Here is an 18,993-nt window from a genome sequence, read left to right as displayed (position 1 = left end):
TCTCTGTAATGATGATGGATGTTAAATATCTATATTTAGTATTATGGAATCACCACAAAGAAAACCATTAGCAACTCATGTGACATCTACTCACATACAATATATGTCTTTCTGAATAGTCAGCATTTTTCTAGTTACATCTGACTATACCATTCCTAAAATGCATTTCTAGGTAGTGAACTACAAAGTTTGGTTGCCCATATACAATCTTAAGTTGGCTATCTTAAGTGCTTAATCTTAAGTGCTAAACACTTTGCATTTTGCTTTAAATGAATGCAATAAGAGCTAAAGGAACAAGTAATCAAGCATTGAAAGAAAGTCTGTTAAAGTATGTATTGATTTTATCTCATTCAGAAACATAACAATATATCCACTGTTACAGAATGGTCCCAACATGTTAACCTGGAAACTTCACAATCTCCACTTTTTAACATAATGCAATTCCACATCAAAGGCTGCAGAATAATCATACTATATATTACCATCCCACCTGATTTGCTAACTATAACAACGGTCATCCTGTACTATCAAATTACATTACTATCATGTACTTTGAGGCAGTTAAGGAGCAACATTATTTTTTAAATGTATCATTCACACCAAAAAAATTGCTTGCCCTTGTTCATAGGTTTTGAGAAACTAAGAGCCTACTATATTATGAATCTGATATTTAAATTCATAATATATATGTAGTACTCCAATTATCATTCACATTGCACTCGTGTCAGAAGCTCTAAGGTGATTCTGGGTTGAAAGGATTAGCTGGTGACATGACCATTACCCAGGGATGCCCAGTTGGGGGCTCCTTTCATATCCTTCGTTAAACAAATCTCTGCAGTTGTTAAGTGAATCAAGTAGCCATTAAGCAAATCCAACTGCCCCTATTGTCTTTGTTTGTCGGAAGCTGGCTGGGAAGATCGCAAATGGTGATCACATGATCCCAGGAGGCCGTAACTATTGTAAATGCATGCCAGTTGACAAATGCCAAAATTATAATCACATTATCAACCATGGGAATGCTGTAAGGACTGGTCGTAAATCATTTTTTTCTGTGTTGTTTTAATTTTGAACAGTCATTAAACTAATACTTGTAAGTTGAGGACTACCTGTATTGTCCACAATTTATTTATAGAGTGAGGTTTAGGGGGCTTGCAGATAGGCTTGACACACAATTGAAAAGACTTCTTTCTTGTTTTTGTCTGAAAGGGAAACTCTTGAGAAGCATTCCTGACAAAGGTCTTAAAAGCCAAGAATATTTGTTTGGAAGCCATTTTGATGAATGGTTTGGGGTCATGTAACAGTTGCAGGAAAGTAATTATTTAGCTGTGATCAGCACCATGAAGTAGTCTTCTAAGATGAAATAAGAGTTCCCAAACTGCTCACCTTAGAAACTTTTCCACTGGCAATTTTGCTATCCTCAACACATCTGGAAACCAAAAAAAACCAAGTGATCTCAATGCAGAAATGAGGGCTCTTAGGATCAGTGATATTACACCTGCATTTTTCTTGCTATTTCAGAATATAGTATGTAATATTGATTTATGCTATATACTGTAGAACTACACAGAAAGCACATGAAATAATCACAGGATGGTATGTTAGTTACTTTACCCACCCATTATAATATTACTATTGCCATTAATTCCTGAAATAGTATCCTTTCATCCATCAACCAACCCTTTTGATTTTCTTTTGACCTATTTTACAAAGAACCATAAAGATTAGGATATGTATTTTCAAAGAATACTCAAAAACAGCAAATAAAAGTGACAGTCATAACAATTGCCTATTTCTTACACAACATATAGAAAATAAGCAAGATATTTAAGCAAGTAGAAGGAGCAAGAATATTGCGGAAAATGACATTGGCTTTCTTCATTTTAAGAAAATAAAAATTGAGCAAAGTCAAGCATACTTTAACATGTAGGTTTTAATAAGTACAGTAGGTAAGTACAATTGTCTGCAAACAATTCCCCAGCGGAGGAAAAAATAGAGAACAGTTCAAAATGTCAGTATGACTGCACAAGAAGTCAATATGGTTGCATTAGTGAAGACAGGAAAAGACAGGAAAAATAAAGAGTCAGGTCAGAAAAGAGTACAAACTCTAGAGATGTTTTCAGGGAAACAAATGTCCAGAATGAGCTAAGCAAAGGATGTTAACAGTAAAAAAAATTCTGAGAAAGCTGCCTCGGTATTTGGCACTGAATGCAGCACCTTGTTGTTCTGGCCCAATGCTTGATCACCAATGATCCAGTGATCTGGATTCCTGCCCTTACTATTTTAAAATACAATCAACTGTAATAACATTCTCCTTATCCATGATTTAATTGTGGATGAGCGAGCCAACATTGTATGTATTATGCAGAGTAAACCTGTCTAAACAGAGGTAAGAGCCTTTCTAATGATTACTTTATGATGATAAGGGAAGCAAAATGTAAGCTTTTTCTTTTTCTTCTCTTATTGCACCAATAGAGTGGGTTGACAGAGAGCTGTTTTAGGTGACCAGGTTTTTTGGGGGTAAAGGTGTAACTATGGGAACATCTATGGGGTTGTTATGGTATATATAGATACTTCTAGGTATCTCTCTGTGTGTGTCTAGAAACTGAGATGCCAAACTTGAAAATATTAAGAAAATGTTGGGCTAAAAATATTTTTGAACATGTTTTCAAACTTTCCATAGAGGAGCTTTTTTACTTTGATACAAATAAACTGTCTCATTATAAAGGAAACCAGCTTTCTTCTACTATCCAATCCTTCATTAATGGACATTGCTTCTGCAATCAATAAACCTTAGCATTAGATTAAAACAATAAAGGCCACTGCGTATCTTCCAGCTCTCTGCTTACACTTTTGATTTTTATTTTCAGCAGGCCTTGAAGAAGCAGAAAAGACAAGGCAGATAAAATCTCAGCCTAAACTAAGTGATTTAGCTCCTGTTGACTCATTAAAGCTATCAATGTATCATTAGATCAAGTCACACACACACACACACTTTTTAATTTGTTAATTAAGCATTTCAGGACAAATGAAATTTTAAGAAAACAAAATATAGTAATTAATTGATGAGTTTGGATTTCTGTTCCATATGAACTGAATACTCTCCTTGTAACAATAGTTCTTTGGGGATACTTGGTTATATGATACAGGATATTATAATTGCTTGTTCAATGTGTTGTTTCTTACATCCTAAAATGCATCTGTCACATTTTGAAATGTAGAAAGTTAGTATTCTATCTTGGCTCATGAATAGTATTGCTATAGTGTAGTATAACTATTATTACATTCCACTTTTTTTTTTCATTTTCCTGAGATTGCCACAAAAATTTCTCCATCTGTTCAGCAGCCAAGATAGCAGATGGTTTTAGCGCATGTTCATGAATTGCACATAATTATTTCATACCCCCTTCCTTTTTTCCCTAAATGTTTATTACAAATCTTTAGTTTTTTTAAAGGAATCTTTTACAGCCATATTAGGAAAAAACGAAATTATCTAAGATTTTGTTCAAGAAACAGAAGTACATCTTGCAGAGACAATTAGAGAGGCTTAGATCAATTTGGTCCATATAATAAATGGATGAATAGAATGATAAAGACTTACTGAACTTTGAAATACAACAAGCCTATTTTCCTTCTTGAAGATAAATAAAATCTCTTCTATTCAAACATTGTCACCATAAGTATTTATTTAAAAGGTGTGAAATCGACATGCAGTTTTGCACCATGAACACAGAGAGGCTAGCACTGTGGAGAATTTTCATTCCTCATTTTGCTTTCAGGCATGCACACAAATGCATATGCATTCAGAATACTAACTTGCCTTGTAGACTTTTTAAGGATGCAAACTATTGTAAATGAGTAACATTGTCTTTTACCCTTTTTGGGTTTAGTTTGTCACTACCATATTATCACTTGCCATTTTTCTGCCCCGCTCCCTCCCCCAAACCACCAATCTCCACCCACTCCTACCCTTTCTCCGAGGGTCAATAACACACCAACCATTCAATTAGCTTAATGTTCAGATGTCAAAGGTACCTTTTTCCAGGACTCCATAGCCTTCATTTTAATCAGCAGCCTATATTCTGTGCCACACCCATATCTATACCTCATCAAAAACCACTCCCCCTAGCTATGCCATACTGACCCAAGTAATCAGGGATAAACAAAATAACAATATTCATGAGGTAATATAAGATAGCGTGAACTTTTCTCCCTCAACTCTCATGCAAGGGGGGATAGGGGACCACACAATAATAACATTCATCCCTCAACCTCAAAAAAAATGTCCAAACCAACTACAGTATCCCAAGGCCAATCCAGGAATATTTCGCTATCACTGTCTTTCTCACAATCACAAAAAATATAACGCAGTTCCACTGACATCTCCATGCTGCCAAATCCTTATTAGCTGAGCAACAGTACCTAAATAGTAGTTTAACCAGTGCCAAACAGCTGATTGTTGTTCCTGTTATGTTACTGGTGCCACTATTGCTTTGGTGATCCCAGCAGCTTTATATTTCCAATCCACTCAGAGACTACTCCAGAAAATTCATGTTTCATCAATTCTGAAAGCCATAAAGTGATGAAATATCATCCCTACTCAGAGATAACTCTGCTGTGATATAAGGTCTTTCTCTCTTGTACCATCACTTTCACAAACTTTTATTAACATGCTGCAAAACTAATCATTTGTATGAGCACACATATCACCTCAGTGCCACATTTTTTTAAAAAAAAGGTTCCTGACTCTTTTTTTTAAAAGTGCCCATTCTCCCTTCTATATCTTTTGTCATTATCATCACTGTTGATAAGTCACAATGTCATTCACTCATTATGCTAAATCCAAGATACATGTTTTAATGCCCCAGGGCACAGAGCATCTGTATAAGTTGCAATTAAGTTCTAATGTTTAAAGTATTAGAAACAGAATATTCTGGCTCTGCTTTGATTTCAATCACCAATCTTTCTTTGGGCTTAACTTTCAATTAGCTGTCCCTTATATTTACAGTGGAAATATGCCTTAGTCATAATTAAATATAGTTCTCTAGAGGTCCACTTACACTTTAGATATTCAAAACTTCTTTGAATGCAAATAGTCTGATCTTGCATCAGATGTAACTGGAATAATACCTGAAATAATTTATTAGGATATCTAATGCCATGACAGTTTATGTAGAGTAAAGATGTGAGAAACAGTGAATTTTTGAATGTTTTCAGAAACAATTTCCATGATTCTTTTGGTTTGTGTAACATTAATATTGCCATAGCTGTAATAAAAAATATCTTGCTGCAAACAACAGGGCATCATCTTGTGAGCAGGTCAAATAGAAAAACACTTAAGTGTATTTGCATAAGAGCTAAATTGTGTGAAAGCAGCAAAGAGATTCTAAATTTCAAATGATTCACAGGAATATTTGCACAAAAGTATGCACAAGCCTCCAAATATAGAAAACATCTGGAAAAGAAATTCTTTGACTAAAACAGCAGGGTCTAATCTTGTAATAAAATGTTTTACTTATTGTTTACTTAATCTTGCGAACCAAAATGACAACATCAGGCTAGAAACGAGAAGATCATAATTTCTAGTCCCACCTTAGAAATGAGAAGATCATAATTTCTAGTCGCACCTTAGGCACAAAGCCATCTGGGTGGCCTTGGGCTAATCACTTTCTCTCGGTTCAAAAAAGAAAGCTATGGCAAACCACTTCTGAAAAATCTTGCCAGGAAAACTGCAGCACTTATCCAGGCAGTCTCCAAGAAAGAATTAAGGGGGGGGATTGAAATAGTAGTCCTTAGATTATATACTTACTTTTTTTCTGTAAGATCTAGACCACTGTTGCCTATTCCCTCTATTTTTACATTCTTCTGTCCACAGATATTTCCGTAACTATCATATCCTGAAATCAATCTTGCAGCTGCTCCAGTAGCTATTGAAAAGCCACAAATAAAACCCTGGAAGAAATAAATTGAGAAAGTTTTCAGTGACATGCTCACTGAAATGCCATTTTCAAAACTATGCCTTTCTGTTAGGTCGCTATATAAAACTGCATTCCCTTTTCTATTCCAATTTCATTCTCTTTCCTTTGAAAGACTATAATTTTTTTTAAAGTAAAAGCATGATTGCCCAAGAGAAAATAGGAAAATCAGGTGTGTACATCATGATACCTATGACATGCATGTTGTAAAATTAGCATCCAAGAGAAAGCCATACACTAGAACCATAGATACAATGAATTTATAAGTCCAGGTTATCACATCTTTATTTATGGCCTTGAAATTTGAATATGTTTTTTTGAATCAAGATACTATACAGAAGCTCAGATGGTAACAATGACTAGAAGTGCATTTGATTAATCATATTTAATCACATGTTGGTAAGGATCTGACCATTATTATCTATACAATAAGGAATTCTATGCTGGAATAGAATTTATTTGAGATCTTTCAAATAAAAAACACAGCAGAATATATCTGAAAGAAATAGGGCTGTTAGCTCATGCTACAGTAATTTAGATTGGGACTACCAATTTATTCTTAATTTGTTTAGTTATTTATTTTGCAAGACTGCCTGCTAGCCATGTGATTTGGAGTGGTGCACATACTGTGCTGAAACAGTAGCAAAATCACCAACAAAAACTAAAACACAGGAGTGTTTTGTTGGTGATTTTTCTGTTGTTTTAATATGTAGTGTATTTCATAAAACTGGCCCAGTTGACCTCAGAGGAGATGTTGTTCCACAAAGCAGTTATAGTAACAAAGGGATGTTATTCTCTGCATAAGATGACACTTAACAAAAGTGATCTGAAGCTGTCTCCTCTGTTGGTCCTGGGATGGACAGAAATAATTAGAGACAAATGGTCTACAGAAAGTAAATCTTAAACTCAATACTAAGATACAGATAAGATATATTAATCTCACCCATATGCTGAAAAGTGCCAATTTAGTATTTTAACTTGGCTGCTTAGTACAGCACATATATACAAATAAATGAATCTTCTGACAAGTTGTGAAATCATCATCCAGTACCTGGTGGGAAGAAAAAAATGTTCCTTTAGATATGTATTTTGTTACATACCATGCCAATGCAAAATAGAATGAACAGCAAAAGCCATGGGATATCTGTGCAGCTGCGATCCTCCAGAGGCTTCCACTCTCGTTTGGAACTCTGTAAGTTTGGAATTGAGACAGGGGAAGAAAAAGGAATATGAAGAAAATACAATGATTATGAAAATCTGGAACAAAACATGAATAGAATACTTTGGCCACTGGGAATACAAATGGTTACTATAAGACTACTGAAGATTTCCCACTGTTTTGGCTCTAGCTCTGCTAGGTTTCATTAATTAAAAGTACTTAGATATTATATTTTTATTTATTTATTATACACAATACAATAATGAATGCAAATGGTTTCAGTCTCAAAAAGATAACCATCCCATTTGCACCACCCTAGATGAATCCCCAAAAATTCATTAAAATCTGCAAACCAATCAATAGATGAATTAGAATGAATATTCATTTCAACCACTCCATACTTCTTTATCTTTTGTTTCTTCTACAATCACAGAGGTGATCAATGTCTATTTATGCCACAGGAATTTTTTTTAACCTATTTTCCAAGTGGAAATTGGATGATCAGTATTTAAAATCTATTCTAACCTGATCCAAATCATGTAATGGTATGCAAATCATGTGATTCATCTATTAAAACTGGCCTTGGTGAAATCCAGTAACAACCTATTAACTAAGTCTCCAGTGAAGCATGGGGCACATTCATTCTGCTAAATCCTAATTAGAGTTTTAGCTTACTATATTTATGAATATAGTCATAGTGGTTTGTAAACAAAGTGTATTGAGGAAGGGGGGGGGGGCATAACTTTTATTTATTTAGAAATAGATGGGTTTATTTATAAATAAATTAGATTTTTATGTCAGCTATTGTCTTACATATGTAATAGAAGTACTATGGGCTGAAATCATGAAGTAAAGTCAAGATGTTTTGAAGAGTACAAGTAGTCCTCAACTTACAACCATTCATTTAGTGACTGAAGTTACAACAGCACTGAAAAAAGTGATTTATGACAATTTTCATACTTACAAATGTTGCGACAACCCGATGGCCATGTGCTCAAAATTTGGCACTGTCCTGAGGTCATGTGACCATTATTTGTAACCTTCCCAGCTGGCTTTTGACAAGAAAGTCAATGGAGGAAGCCAGATTCACTTAACAACTGCATGGCTCACATAACAACTGCAGTGATTCGCTTAATAACTTGGGAAAAATTATTATTAAAATGGAGCACAACTCACTTAACAACTGTCTTGCTTAATAATAGAAATGTTGGGCTCCATTATGGTTGTACGTTGAGGGTTACCTGTGTGATGTAAACCAAAGATTCTAGCTACCAATGTGTATTACTAAGCTTAAAATTCATATCCATTATGATCCACTGGTATGGACAATAAAGAGCATCCATTTTGTCACAAAATTCCTGATCTGAACATTATGGAATCTAACAAAGGGAAATGGTTCCAATTCCAACCGTTCTCACCATTTCCAATGTTCTGTTTATTTAGGCAAAATGACCCTACTCATGCACAAGAAGACAGTTATCAGCAAGTTCAAATTTGTAGAACAAGAATAAGCTACAAAATAGCTTACAGTATGAGGCTGAATACTGGCATGGAAAGAATTAGGAAAATAAATAGTTCCCATTAAAATTCCTTTTGTAGAAGCAGATCCTCTAAGACTCTAATATGTTAGCATTCTTTACTTGTCTTTTATCACTTCCCTGTCATTGTAGACTCTGTTGTTCTGCTCAATGTCAAGATCTTAATATTGTTAAGTCTTAAATAGGGAGGACCAAAAAACAGATATTTTCAACATTCGGCTACTGCCTGAACAAGTCCCTGCAGTTTATTTGGCAAAGTTTTTCCCCCCAGAAAAAAAAAACCTTTTCCCTCCTTCATAGGATGATTGTGCGTGACACTGGCCCAAGGTCACCCAAATGACTTTCTGCCTAAGGAGAGACTAGAACTCAAATGTCACCCAGGCTTTAGCCTGATACATTAAACACTGTACCAAGCTGGCTCTCTTGATATAAATACACTATATTGCCAAAAGTATTCGCTCACTTGCCTTTACTCGTATATGAATTTACTGTAAGTGACATCCCATTCCTAATCCATAGGGTTCAATATGATGTCGGTCCACCCTTTGCAGCTATAACAGCTTCAACTCTTCTGGGAAGGTTGTCCACAAAGTTCAGGAGTGTGTTTATGGGAATTTTTGACCATTCTTCCAGAAGCGCATTTGTGAGGTCACACATTGATGTTGGACGAGAAGCCTGGCTCTCAGTCTCCACTCTAATTCATTCCAAAGGTGGTCTGTTGGATTGAGGTCAGGACTCTGTGCAGGCCAGTCAAGTTCACCCATACCAGACTCTGTCATCCATGTTTTTATGGACCTTGCTTTGTGCACTGGTGTACAGTCATGTTGGAAGAGGAAGGGGCCAGCTCCAAACTGTTCCCACAAAGTTGGGAGCATGGAATTGTCCAAAATGTCTTGGTATGATGAAGCATTCAGAGTTCCTTTCACTGGAACTAAGGGGCCAAGCCCAGTTCCTGAAAAATAACCCCACACCATAATCCCCCCTCCACCAAACTTTACACTTGGCACAATGCAGTCAGACAAGTACCGTTCTCCTGGCACCCGCCAAACCCAGACTTGTCCATCAGATTGCTAGATGGAGAAACGTGATTCGTCACTCCAGAGAATGCATCTCCACTGCTCTAGAGTCCAGTGGCGGTGTGCTTTACACACTGCATCCGACGCTTTGCATTGCACTTGGTGATGTATGGCTTGGATGCAGCTGCTCGGCCATGGAAACTCATTCCATGAAGCTCTCTGCGCACTGTTCTTGAGCTAATCTGAAGGCCACATGACGTTTGGAGGTCTGTAGCGATTGACTCTGCAGAAAGTTGGCAACCTCTTCGCACTATGCGCCTCAGCATCCGCTTACCCCGCTCCGTCAGTTTACGTGGCCTATCACTTCGTGGCTGAGTTGCTGTCATTCCCAAACACTTCCACGTTCTTATAATACAGCTGACAGTTGACTGTGGAATATTTAGGAGTGAGGAAATTTCACGATTGGATTTGTTGCACAGGTGGCATCCTATCACAGTTCCACGCTGGAATTCACTGAGCTCCTGAGAGCGACCCATTCCTTCACAAATGTTTGTAAAAACAGTCTGCATGCCTAGGTACTTGATTTTATACACCTGTGGCCATGGAAGTGATTGGAACACCTGATTCTGATTATTTGGATGGGTGAGAGAATACTTTTGGCAATATAGTGTATGTAAACTTTTCTTTTTTATAGTGCATTCCACTGCAAACACTATCATGGTAATTTTTTTTTTAAAATAGTTGAAAAATGGACAAGAAACCAAGAGGCTAAGTGCTACGTCCAATAAGTGTAGCAGCTTTATTATGATTAGTCAATAGACAGTGGCATGTTCAAAAAAGAGGGGGGAAATTAAAAAGTCAGATAAAAACAATTCATACTATCTTCACCTAGAATTTCAATGTTGTATATCATATTATATTCATTGCCATCTTTATGATTAAACCCATAGATAATACTGCTCTTCCAATCTATTTAACCAACTTTTTCTTTAAGTCACTAAGGAGCAGAAATGAAATCACATATGTGATAAACGTGTAAGATACTTTTACTCTTATAATTATGCAAACCAAAGTACTTTTAACATTTCATTTATGAGCATCACATAGTTTTAATCCAAATGTTATTATTACTTGTTCTGCAGTCTGACAGTAGCTCATTTTGCCCCATTACTACTAAAGCACCATAAAAACGGCAGCTGACAACCTTGGCCTGCAGCCCAAATGGATTTCCGCCTTCCCACTCTGCATAAAAACATGAATAAGCATGATAGTTTTTCCCAACTAGTTGTCATAGTGCAACTATTTGCTGTTGCTAAAATATGCAAGCTGATGTAGTCTTATCTACTAAAAATGTCAAATACAAAAAACATTTCTTATTAAATTTGATACAAATATACTCAGTAACCTATTGCACGTTTATACTTGCAGCTTCTTCAATGTTTTCTGTTTGATTAATCTTTCATCCCAAGGACCACATTCATCTGTACATAAATTTGTGGGGGGAAATTGTCAGTTGTACCCAGGACAATTGTTCTCTCTCACACTCATGCTCCCTTGTTATTATCGCCTTATCTTTTTCTTCACACTCCCTCCCACTCCTTCTTCTATGGAAGAAGCAGTGTGAATTGGAGATGCAGGAATAGATTACTTTAGCCTTTATTTCCAAAACCTGTAAGAGAATTTAATCAAGTTAACAGTATAAATAGTGACAAAAAACTGTTTATCACAACAGTATATTCATATAAAATGAAAACACAAAAGCAAAATACCAGAAAAAATCTCAAGCTAACTAATTTTGTTTGTTTGTTTAGAATACTGGCACCTGACATGAAATGTATTAAAATTTCACTGCTAAAAGAATGCTCACATTAGCAGCATCCACAAGGTGTTGGTTATAAAAATCAAGATGGCGGCTGCAACAGCAGGACTGAAGCTCTGCCCTTTTCTACATGCAAGCAAAGTTGAATGTGCAAAAACAGTGGGGCTTTGATCATTCAACCGCAACCTCTGTCTTGAATTTTTTGACTTATCTGGAAACACTGCTGTCTAAGATCATGTGACAAAATTACAGATGTGACAAAAACCATGCCTATCTTCGTTGTTTTTCTTTTAGAATTTTCTTTGTACAGGCCCATTTATTTTGGTCTAAAACTTGTTATTTGCAAGAATTTCCAAATCTGACAGCTCTTAAATGTCTGACAGTTTTCTTTATTCCAAACACATTTTTACTTCTCTATTCTCCAGTTACAAAAGTTCAATATGAATTACTGCAGTTTCTGCAACTGGACTTACAACCATTTTACTTTTTAGTAATTTTCAATAAATTGGAATGAATTCCTATGTTCAAAATAAAAAGTTTTATTTCTCTTTTCAGCTGAGGTGCCTACGGTTATGACAGTTCGGCATATTGAAATACATCATACAGAGAATGGCACCATATTTTTACTTTTATTTTTAATTATTTTCCTTTGATTAAAAACCTTTAGATTCTGCTGTGCTATTCTATGGGAAATATTGACAAAACAAATTCATATAACATTGTATCACAAAACATCATCCAATCAAAGGATTACAATATTATATTTATCCAAAAGGAAGTGGAAGTTTTTAACCCTATAATTATATTCTGAGTAAGAGATTGCTTTATAGTCACGAAATAAAAGCAATGTGGAAGAAAGAGATACTTAGCTACAAATAATGCAAGCAAGTGGCTAAAACGAAAACACAAAATTGGACGAGGACTATGCTATAGTTTTTTTCATTTAAAGATTCTACACAAATGTGTGGCACAAGATTAGATAGATTAAATAGAAACTTATTTCTGTCTGAATGAAAAGTTACAGAAAATTTAAGTGCAATCAGTCCACATATTTGTTATTTTTGAGATATACTATATACAGATAAATGGGCAATCTGTAGTTCTATGTAGGAAAAAATATGGTGTTTCTTTGAAGAAGTAAAACAAAGGAAAGCATCCCTCTTTCCTAATTACTTTCCCAGGGAGTTAAAAATAATAAAACTGTCAGATCAATCATAAAAGACAGAAAGCCAAGGAATGATGATAAACCTAGAAGATATTAGAAGCAGGCATATGCTCTGGAAACCAAGGAAAGTTTAAGATAAACTTCTTAAAATGAACCTCTAGAGCCTAGAAAGTAATTAGGTTCATAGAAGGTTTGTTCTCTCAGTAGAGTAAACCATTGTCTTTCTAGTACTGCCCCCATTATATCATACAATCCATTACCTAACTGACCTCACTGACTCATAAAGGACTGTTATATCCAATTATATCTAATCAATTACTCTGCTGTATCAAATCAGATGCATGCAGTATTAAACCTTGTATAATTCTGCACAGAGAGGTTGCATGATCCCTGCCTTACTTTATTCTTTACTGTGATTACTTGCCTTAGAAAAATTACTTTCCTTGGAAAAGAATTAAATAAGATAGCATTTCCAGTCTTCCTATTATTTAAAGAAATTCTCACCTTTCTATATTAATTTGATAATGGCCAGAAAACAAATAGAATTTGTGGGTATGACATTGCACTTAAGAATATATCACTAACTACTGAAATAAGACTGGGAAAATATTTGTACTATATTGATTTGTTTTATGCTATGTCATATCACAAATATGTGCTCACATATACCACCCATTTTTCAACAACAGTTGAGTCAACCACATTATTTTGTTCTCACTATTAAAAGCACCAAGCTGAAGGCTTGACAAAGTAAGACTATATCAATATGGAAGAAAATAGCACATATAAATGTTCAAAGTATTGAAAAGCAAAATCAGTTTATTTTAATTTGGTAAAACAATAAACTTATCTTTTTCTTTCCTGTGATTTTGAAGAACTGGAGACTGGATTTAGATGGAAGAATACAGTTCTGCCAGTGCAAAAGGCTGTACTCCAAATAACTACTCAACCTCCCATCCTTTTAAGAATTCTACATACACTGCATAGAATTACAGAATCCAAATGTGAGTAGATCAATAGGTACCACTTTGGTGGGAGCGTGACACCATTCTGTGAGCCCAAGGGTTACCGTATATACTCGAGTATAAGCCGACCCGAATATAAGCCGAGGCACCTAATTTTACCCCCAAAAGCTGGAAAAGTTATTGACTCGAGTATAAGCCTAGGGTGGGAAATGCAGCAGCTACCGGTAAATTTCAAAAATAAAAATAGATACCAATAATGTTTTTGAATAAATAAATAAATATTATTTATTTATAAATAAATAACTAGCTCTGTAAGTGGAAAAGAGGGTCAATAAAAACAATATGGTATCAACAATAACTTTAAATGTACAAAAACCTTAGCTCATTCAGCAACCAAGCTAAAACATAAGAGTTAAAATCCTTCAAAACTGGATTCCTCCCCATCATCTGTATGTCCAAACAGAGCTTCAGCATTAGCTAGTGTGAGGTTATCAGCATAGACATTGTCATCATCACTGAGTTCACAGTCATCACCATCAGAGCTGTCGTTTCTCTCTTCCCTCCTCTGGATTCAATGGGATTTTTAGAAAATCCACACTCCTGTGCACACACTTCTTCTTTCTTTCTTTCTTCCCTCCTCTGGATTCAATGGGGTTTAGGAAATCTCCCACCCTCATACACTCCTTCTTTCTTTCTCTCTTCCCTCCTCTGGATTCAATGGGATTTTTAGAAAATCCACACTCCTGTGCACACACTTCTTCTTTCTTTCTTTCTTCCCTCCTCTGGATTCAATGGGGTTTAGGAAATCTCCCACCCTCATACACTCCTTCTTTCTTTCTCTCTTCCCTCCTCTGGATTCAATGGGATTTTTAGAAAATCCACACTCCTGTGCACACACTTCTTCTTTCTTTCTTTCTTCCCTCCTCTGGATTCAATGGGGTTTAGGAAATCTCCCACCCTCATACACTCCTTCTTTCTTTCTCTCTTCCCTCCTCTGGATTCAATGGGATTTTTAGAAAATCCACACTCCTGTGCACACACTTCTTCTTTCTTTCTTTCTTTCTTCCCTCCTCTGGATTCAATGGGGTTTAGGAAATCTCCCACCCTCATACACTCCTTCTTTCTTTCTCTCTTCCCTCTGGATTCAATGGGATTTTTAGAAAATCCACACTCCTGTGCACACACTTCTTCTTTCTTTCTTTCTTCCCTCCTCTGGATTCAATGGGGTTTTTAGAAAATCCACACTCCTGTGCACACACTCCCTTTCTTTCTTTCTCTCTTCTTTATAGCTAAATTTGATACCATTAAAAATTAAATAGGATTAAAATCTGTGGTTTATAATTTACCAGTTGTGTCCACCCCACTCCTTTCACCAGCGTTAGCCCGCTGCACCAAGGAGGGCACGTAAGAGGAAGGGGAAAATACAAGAGTGCAAGCAGCACTGAGACAGGGCATAAAAAGGGGGGAAAAGGCTGATTGGACCCAGCTCTGTTTGGGGCGCAGGCGTGGCGCGGCAGCAGTTTTTCAGGCTGCTCCCAGATGGGAAGGGAGGGGGATTGTGAACCCCTTCTACACCCTGGCTCCTCCTCTTCCAGAGTTCAGGCTCTCTTTCTTTCTTTCTTTTTTTCTTTCTTTGAAAGAGAAGCCCAAATTAGCCAAAGGGGGGAAAGCGAGCGAGCAAGGGACCCCAGGAAACTAGACTCACTTGGCTGGACTACGTACGCTCCTTGGCTTAGTTGCTTTCCACGCGCCTGTTAATATATTCAAGGAAACAAACCGCGGCAGTTTTCCCCAAGGGCAATGCCGAAGAGCAGAGCCCGGAGAAAAACCAAGGAAGTCACGGAGGGCATTTGCCACTTTCTCTAGAAGGTGATACGAGCTTCCCTTTCGAATGGGAAGGGACGGGGGGTTGGCTGGGCTCTTCCCAGCAGGAAAGGGGGTTGTTTGAAACATTGGGACCGGGGGAGGGGTTGGTTTTGTTTTGTTTTGAAAGGAAATCTCAACCTGTTACAATCGTCCTTCCCAAATGAGCTGAGGAGGACAGCGGTGAAAAGTTTTCTCCAACATTTAGGGGAAAGTCGCGAGCAGCATTGCCCTCACAACTGAGGGGAAAAAACCCGCCCTCTTCCCCTTCCAGGTTTTCTTTAAAAGCAGGCAGCGCTCCTTGGCCGCAGGGCTTCACAGGGACCTTTCCCCCTCCCACTGCTTCGCTCGCTCGCTTTCCCCCCTTTGGCTAATTTGGGCTTCTCTTTCAAAGAAAGAAAGAAAGAGAGCCCGAACTCTGGAGGAAAGAAAAGGAGCCAGAGTGTGGAAGGGGTTTACAATCCCCCTCCCTTCCCATCTGGGAGCAGCCTGAAAAAACTGCTGGTATGCGGTTCCTAGGTCAGCGGCCCCAAGGAAAGGAGAGGCTGAGCCACGGGAACGAAAAGAAAAAGGGAGAGGGGAAAAAACCCGCCCTCTTCCCCTTCCAGGTTTTCTTTAAAAGCAGGCAGCGCTCCTTGGCCGCAGGGCTTCACAGGGATCCTTTCCCCCTCCCACTGCTTCGCTCGCTCGCTCGCTTTCCCCCCTTTGGCTAATACAATCCCCCTCCCGTCCCATCTGGGAGCAGCCTGAAAAAACTGCTGGGAGGTATGCGGTTCCTAGGTCAGCGGCGCGTGGGATCAAACTAGGAAGAAACTGGAGGTGGGGGGGAGCAGTTCGAGAGACTATGGAGAATATGGACTTCAGAGGCGGACCAGAAAGAGGTCCGGACAAAGATCCAAGGCTGAATTCGGCAGTGTTTATGGATCAGGGTCAGCCCCACCAGCTGGCGACAGGAGAGCAGAGAGGAGCGGACGGAGCAGAAGCAGCCCCAGGGCTCCGCTGCCGCTCCCCGCATTTTCTGGACAGGGATCCCTTGGAGAGGGGATTCCTTCCTGCGAGACCCCGTCCACAAAATGCAGGGAGCGGCAGCGGAGCCCCGGGGCTGCTTCTGCTGCGTCCGCTGGACTGTGGGGCTTGGAAGGGGGCGGGAAGAGCGGCGGGGTGGCGGTGGCCGGCGGTGGCAGGCTGGTTCGCCTCCTCCTCCTCCAACAGGCAACAGCACTGCCGGATCCAGTTGTAGACTCGAGTATAAGCCGAGGCGGCTTTTTTCAGCCCAAAAAGTGGGCTGAAAAACTCGGCTTATACTCGAGTATATACGGTAAATGCTCTGAAATCTTTAGGGCCCAGTTTCCAGCGAAGCAGGTCATGGAAGAGCCGGGCCTGGAAGTGGGCGTCCGTGGGTGCAGCGAGAATCCGCTCTCCTCCTGAGGACACAGGCAGCGCCTGGGCAGTTAGCAGGCCATTGGCGTCCCTCCCCCTCCCGCTCTGGCCGGCCGCTTGGCAGTCGCTGCGCTTGGCTCTTCACTCACCGTGGCCCGCAAGACAGGAGGCGAACGGCAGCAGCAGCAGCAGCACCGACACCCCCATGCCGGCCATCCGAGGCGTTTGCCAGAGGGCAACTGAAAGAAGTGTGTCGGCTGCCGTGCGCTGGAGCAACTGGCTCTGCTCTCACTTCTTCTGGGCATTCCCCGCTGCCCCTTTGGGGGGACTGGGCAGCTGGCTCTGCCTGCCCCCGCCGTTGCTGTTCCGGGCAACCCCCTCCGCCTTTCCCGCCACGGCCTCTCTTCTGCCCTGCTACCACCGCTGCAGGGCTTCTCACTGCTCGACGCTTTGACTGTCTCAACCGCGGCTTTTGGGACCCTGCATCTGGCTTCTTCTACTGCGGTTGCCGCCGTCCGCTGCTGCCCCAGGAGCGCCTCCTCGGATGGTGCTGTTTCTTGGACCATCTTGCCTTCGGCGCCGTCAGTTTGGAAAGGTGGTATGCCTGGGGATCGAGCGATGCCCCCCCCCAGCTGCTGCCATTCCTGGCTCCGGCCGGAGACTCACTTCCGTCTTCTCTTCCGTTTTACCTTTCGGACTACACCACTGCTGCAACGACTATGATAATCTTTTGGCATGTCGGCAGCTTCGACATTTTGCCTCGTGTTACACGCCCCTTACAGAAGGAGACGACGGAAGACGGAGAAGACGTGGACGGGGATCCAGCGCCCCTTCCAACTGGCGCCTACCCCCCCTCCCTCAACCACTTCAGTCACCCCAGACTTTGGACCCTTTTTTGCACTTTTCCGGGCCTCGCAGGAGGGAAAGAGAGAACGAGGAACTCTCCCTCCCAAACCACTATCAGTTCCAGCTATTCGAACTTGCGCGCACCGCTTGTGCGAAATCAAGATCTGTGTTTAGCCTGTTTGTGGAGTGTGTGTGTGAACGTCTGAATGAAGAAGAATGTACCCACTTTTAAATTAACTAATTTATTATTTTATTATATTGTTGTACTTTTTAATGATTATTGTGGGGTGTGTATGAGGAGAGTGCTTGTGTAGTAAACATGATAGGACTGAGAGTGCGGCCTGGAGCCCCCTACACTGACTGCAGAAGCAGAAGTGGATGGGGGCCCAGACCCACCTCGCGTCCTAAAACAAATGGTATGTGCTGCCTGCCGGGAAGAATGGGGGCCATGGGAGAGGGGGGAGGGTCTACGGAGATGGGGGCGGGTCAGAGCATCTCGGTTATGACGGGGAGGGGCAGATATGATGGGAGCTGCAGGGCTAGCCATTACCGGGGAAGAAGGGACCGCTACATCACAGCGATCCCTTGTTCCGGCCCTTCAAGTTCAACTCAAGGACTTGGTGACACAGGAAATCAGGGCCCTGGTCTCAGGTTGCTGTTGCTAAATGCCAGGTCTGTGGTTTATAAAACTCCCCTCATCCAGGACTTAATATTAGATGAGGGGGCAGACCTGGCATGTATTACTGAAACCTGGCTGGGCTATGAGGGAGGAGTCCCCCTCTCAGAAATATGCCCAGAAGGGTTCCAGGTGCTCCACCAACCACGACACCAGAAGAAGGGGTGGGGGAGTGGCAGTTATTATCCGAAAGTCATTAGTTCCTCGCAGGATCCCTGCTCCAGAGATCGCGGGGTGTGAGTCACTTCTCTTGAAGTTGGACCTAGAGTTCAATTGGGCTTGTTATTGACGTACATACCTCTGAGCTGCATCACAACAGCCCTGCCTGCGCTCCTAGAGACAGTAGCCGGGTTGGCGGTGGAGTTCCCCAGACTAATGGTACTGGGGGACTTTAACCTGCCATCTCTGGGCGAACACTCTGACGGGGCTCAGGAGTTCATGGCTTCCATGACAACCATGGACTTGACCAAAGTAGTTCAGGGTCCGACTCATAGAGCGGGGCACACGCTCGACTTCGTATTTCTCTCGCGGCAGTGGAGATGTGATCTTGAATTAAGGGGAATAGAGATCTTGCCCTTGTCATGGTCAGATCAC

The 18,993-nt window shown here is 40.0% G+C and overlaps 1 protein-coding gene across 4 annotated transcripts in view; it reads right to left on the bottom strand.

Annotated features, from left to right (window-relative positions):
* Positions 1-18,993, bottom strand: part of SLC44A1 (solute carrier family 44 member 1) — a 113,457-nt gene that overhangs the window by 68,970 nt on the left and 25,494 nt on the right. For 2 of the 4 annotated variants that reach the window (XM_032213167.1, XM_032213169.1), the window contains exons 2-3: positions 7,073-7,162; positions 5,807-5,949 (exon numbers count right to left, since the gene is read on the bottom strand). In XM_032213167.1, the coding sequence (XP_032069058.1) occupies positions 5,807-5,949; positions 7,073-7,162 (233 nt within the window). Of the gene's footprint in view, positions 1-1,383; positions 1,421-5,806; positions 5,950-7,072; positions 7,163-10,816; positions 13,786-18,993 lie in introns of those variants that run through there. The other 2 variants (XM_032213168.1, XM_032213170.1) reach the window with 2 other exon arrangements.

The sequence above is a fragment of the Thamnophis elegans genome, chromosome 3 (assembly GCF_009769535.1).
Source record: "Thamnophis elegans isolate rThaEle1 chromosome 3, rThaEle1.pri, whole genome shotgun sequence".
In the NCBI taxonomy this organism is placed as follows: Eukaryota; Metazoa; Chordata; class Lepidosauria; order Squamata; family Colubridae; genus Thamnophis; species Thamnophis elegans.
This window is presented reverse-complemented; position numbering and strand designations above follow the sequence as displayed.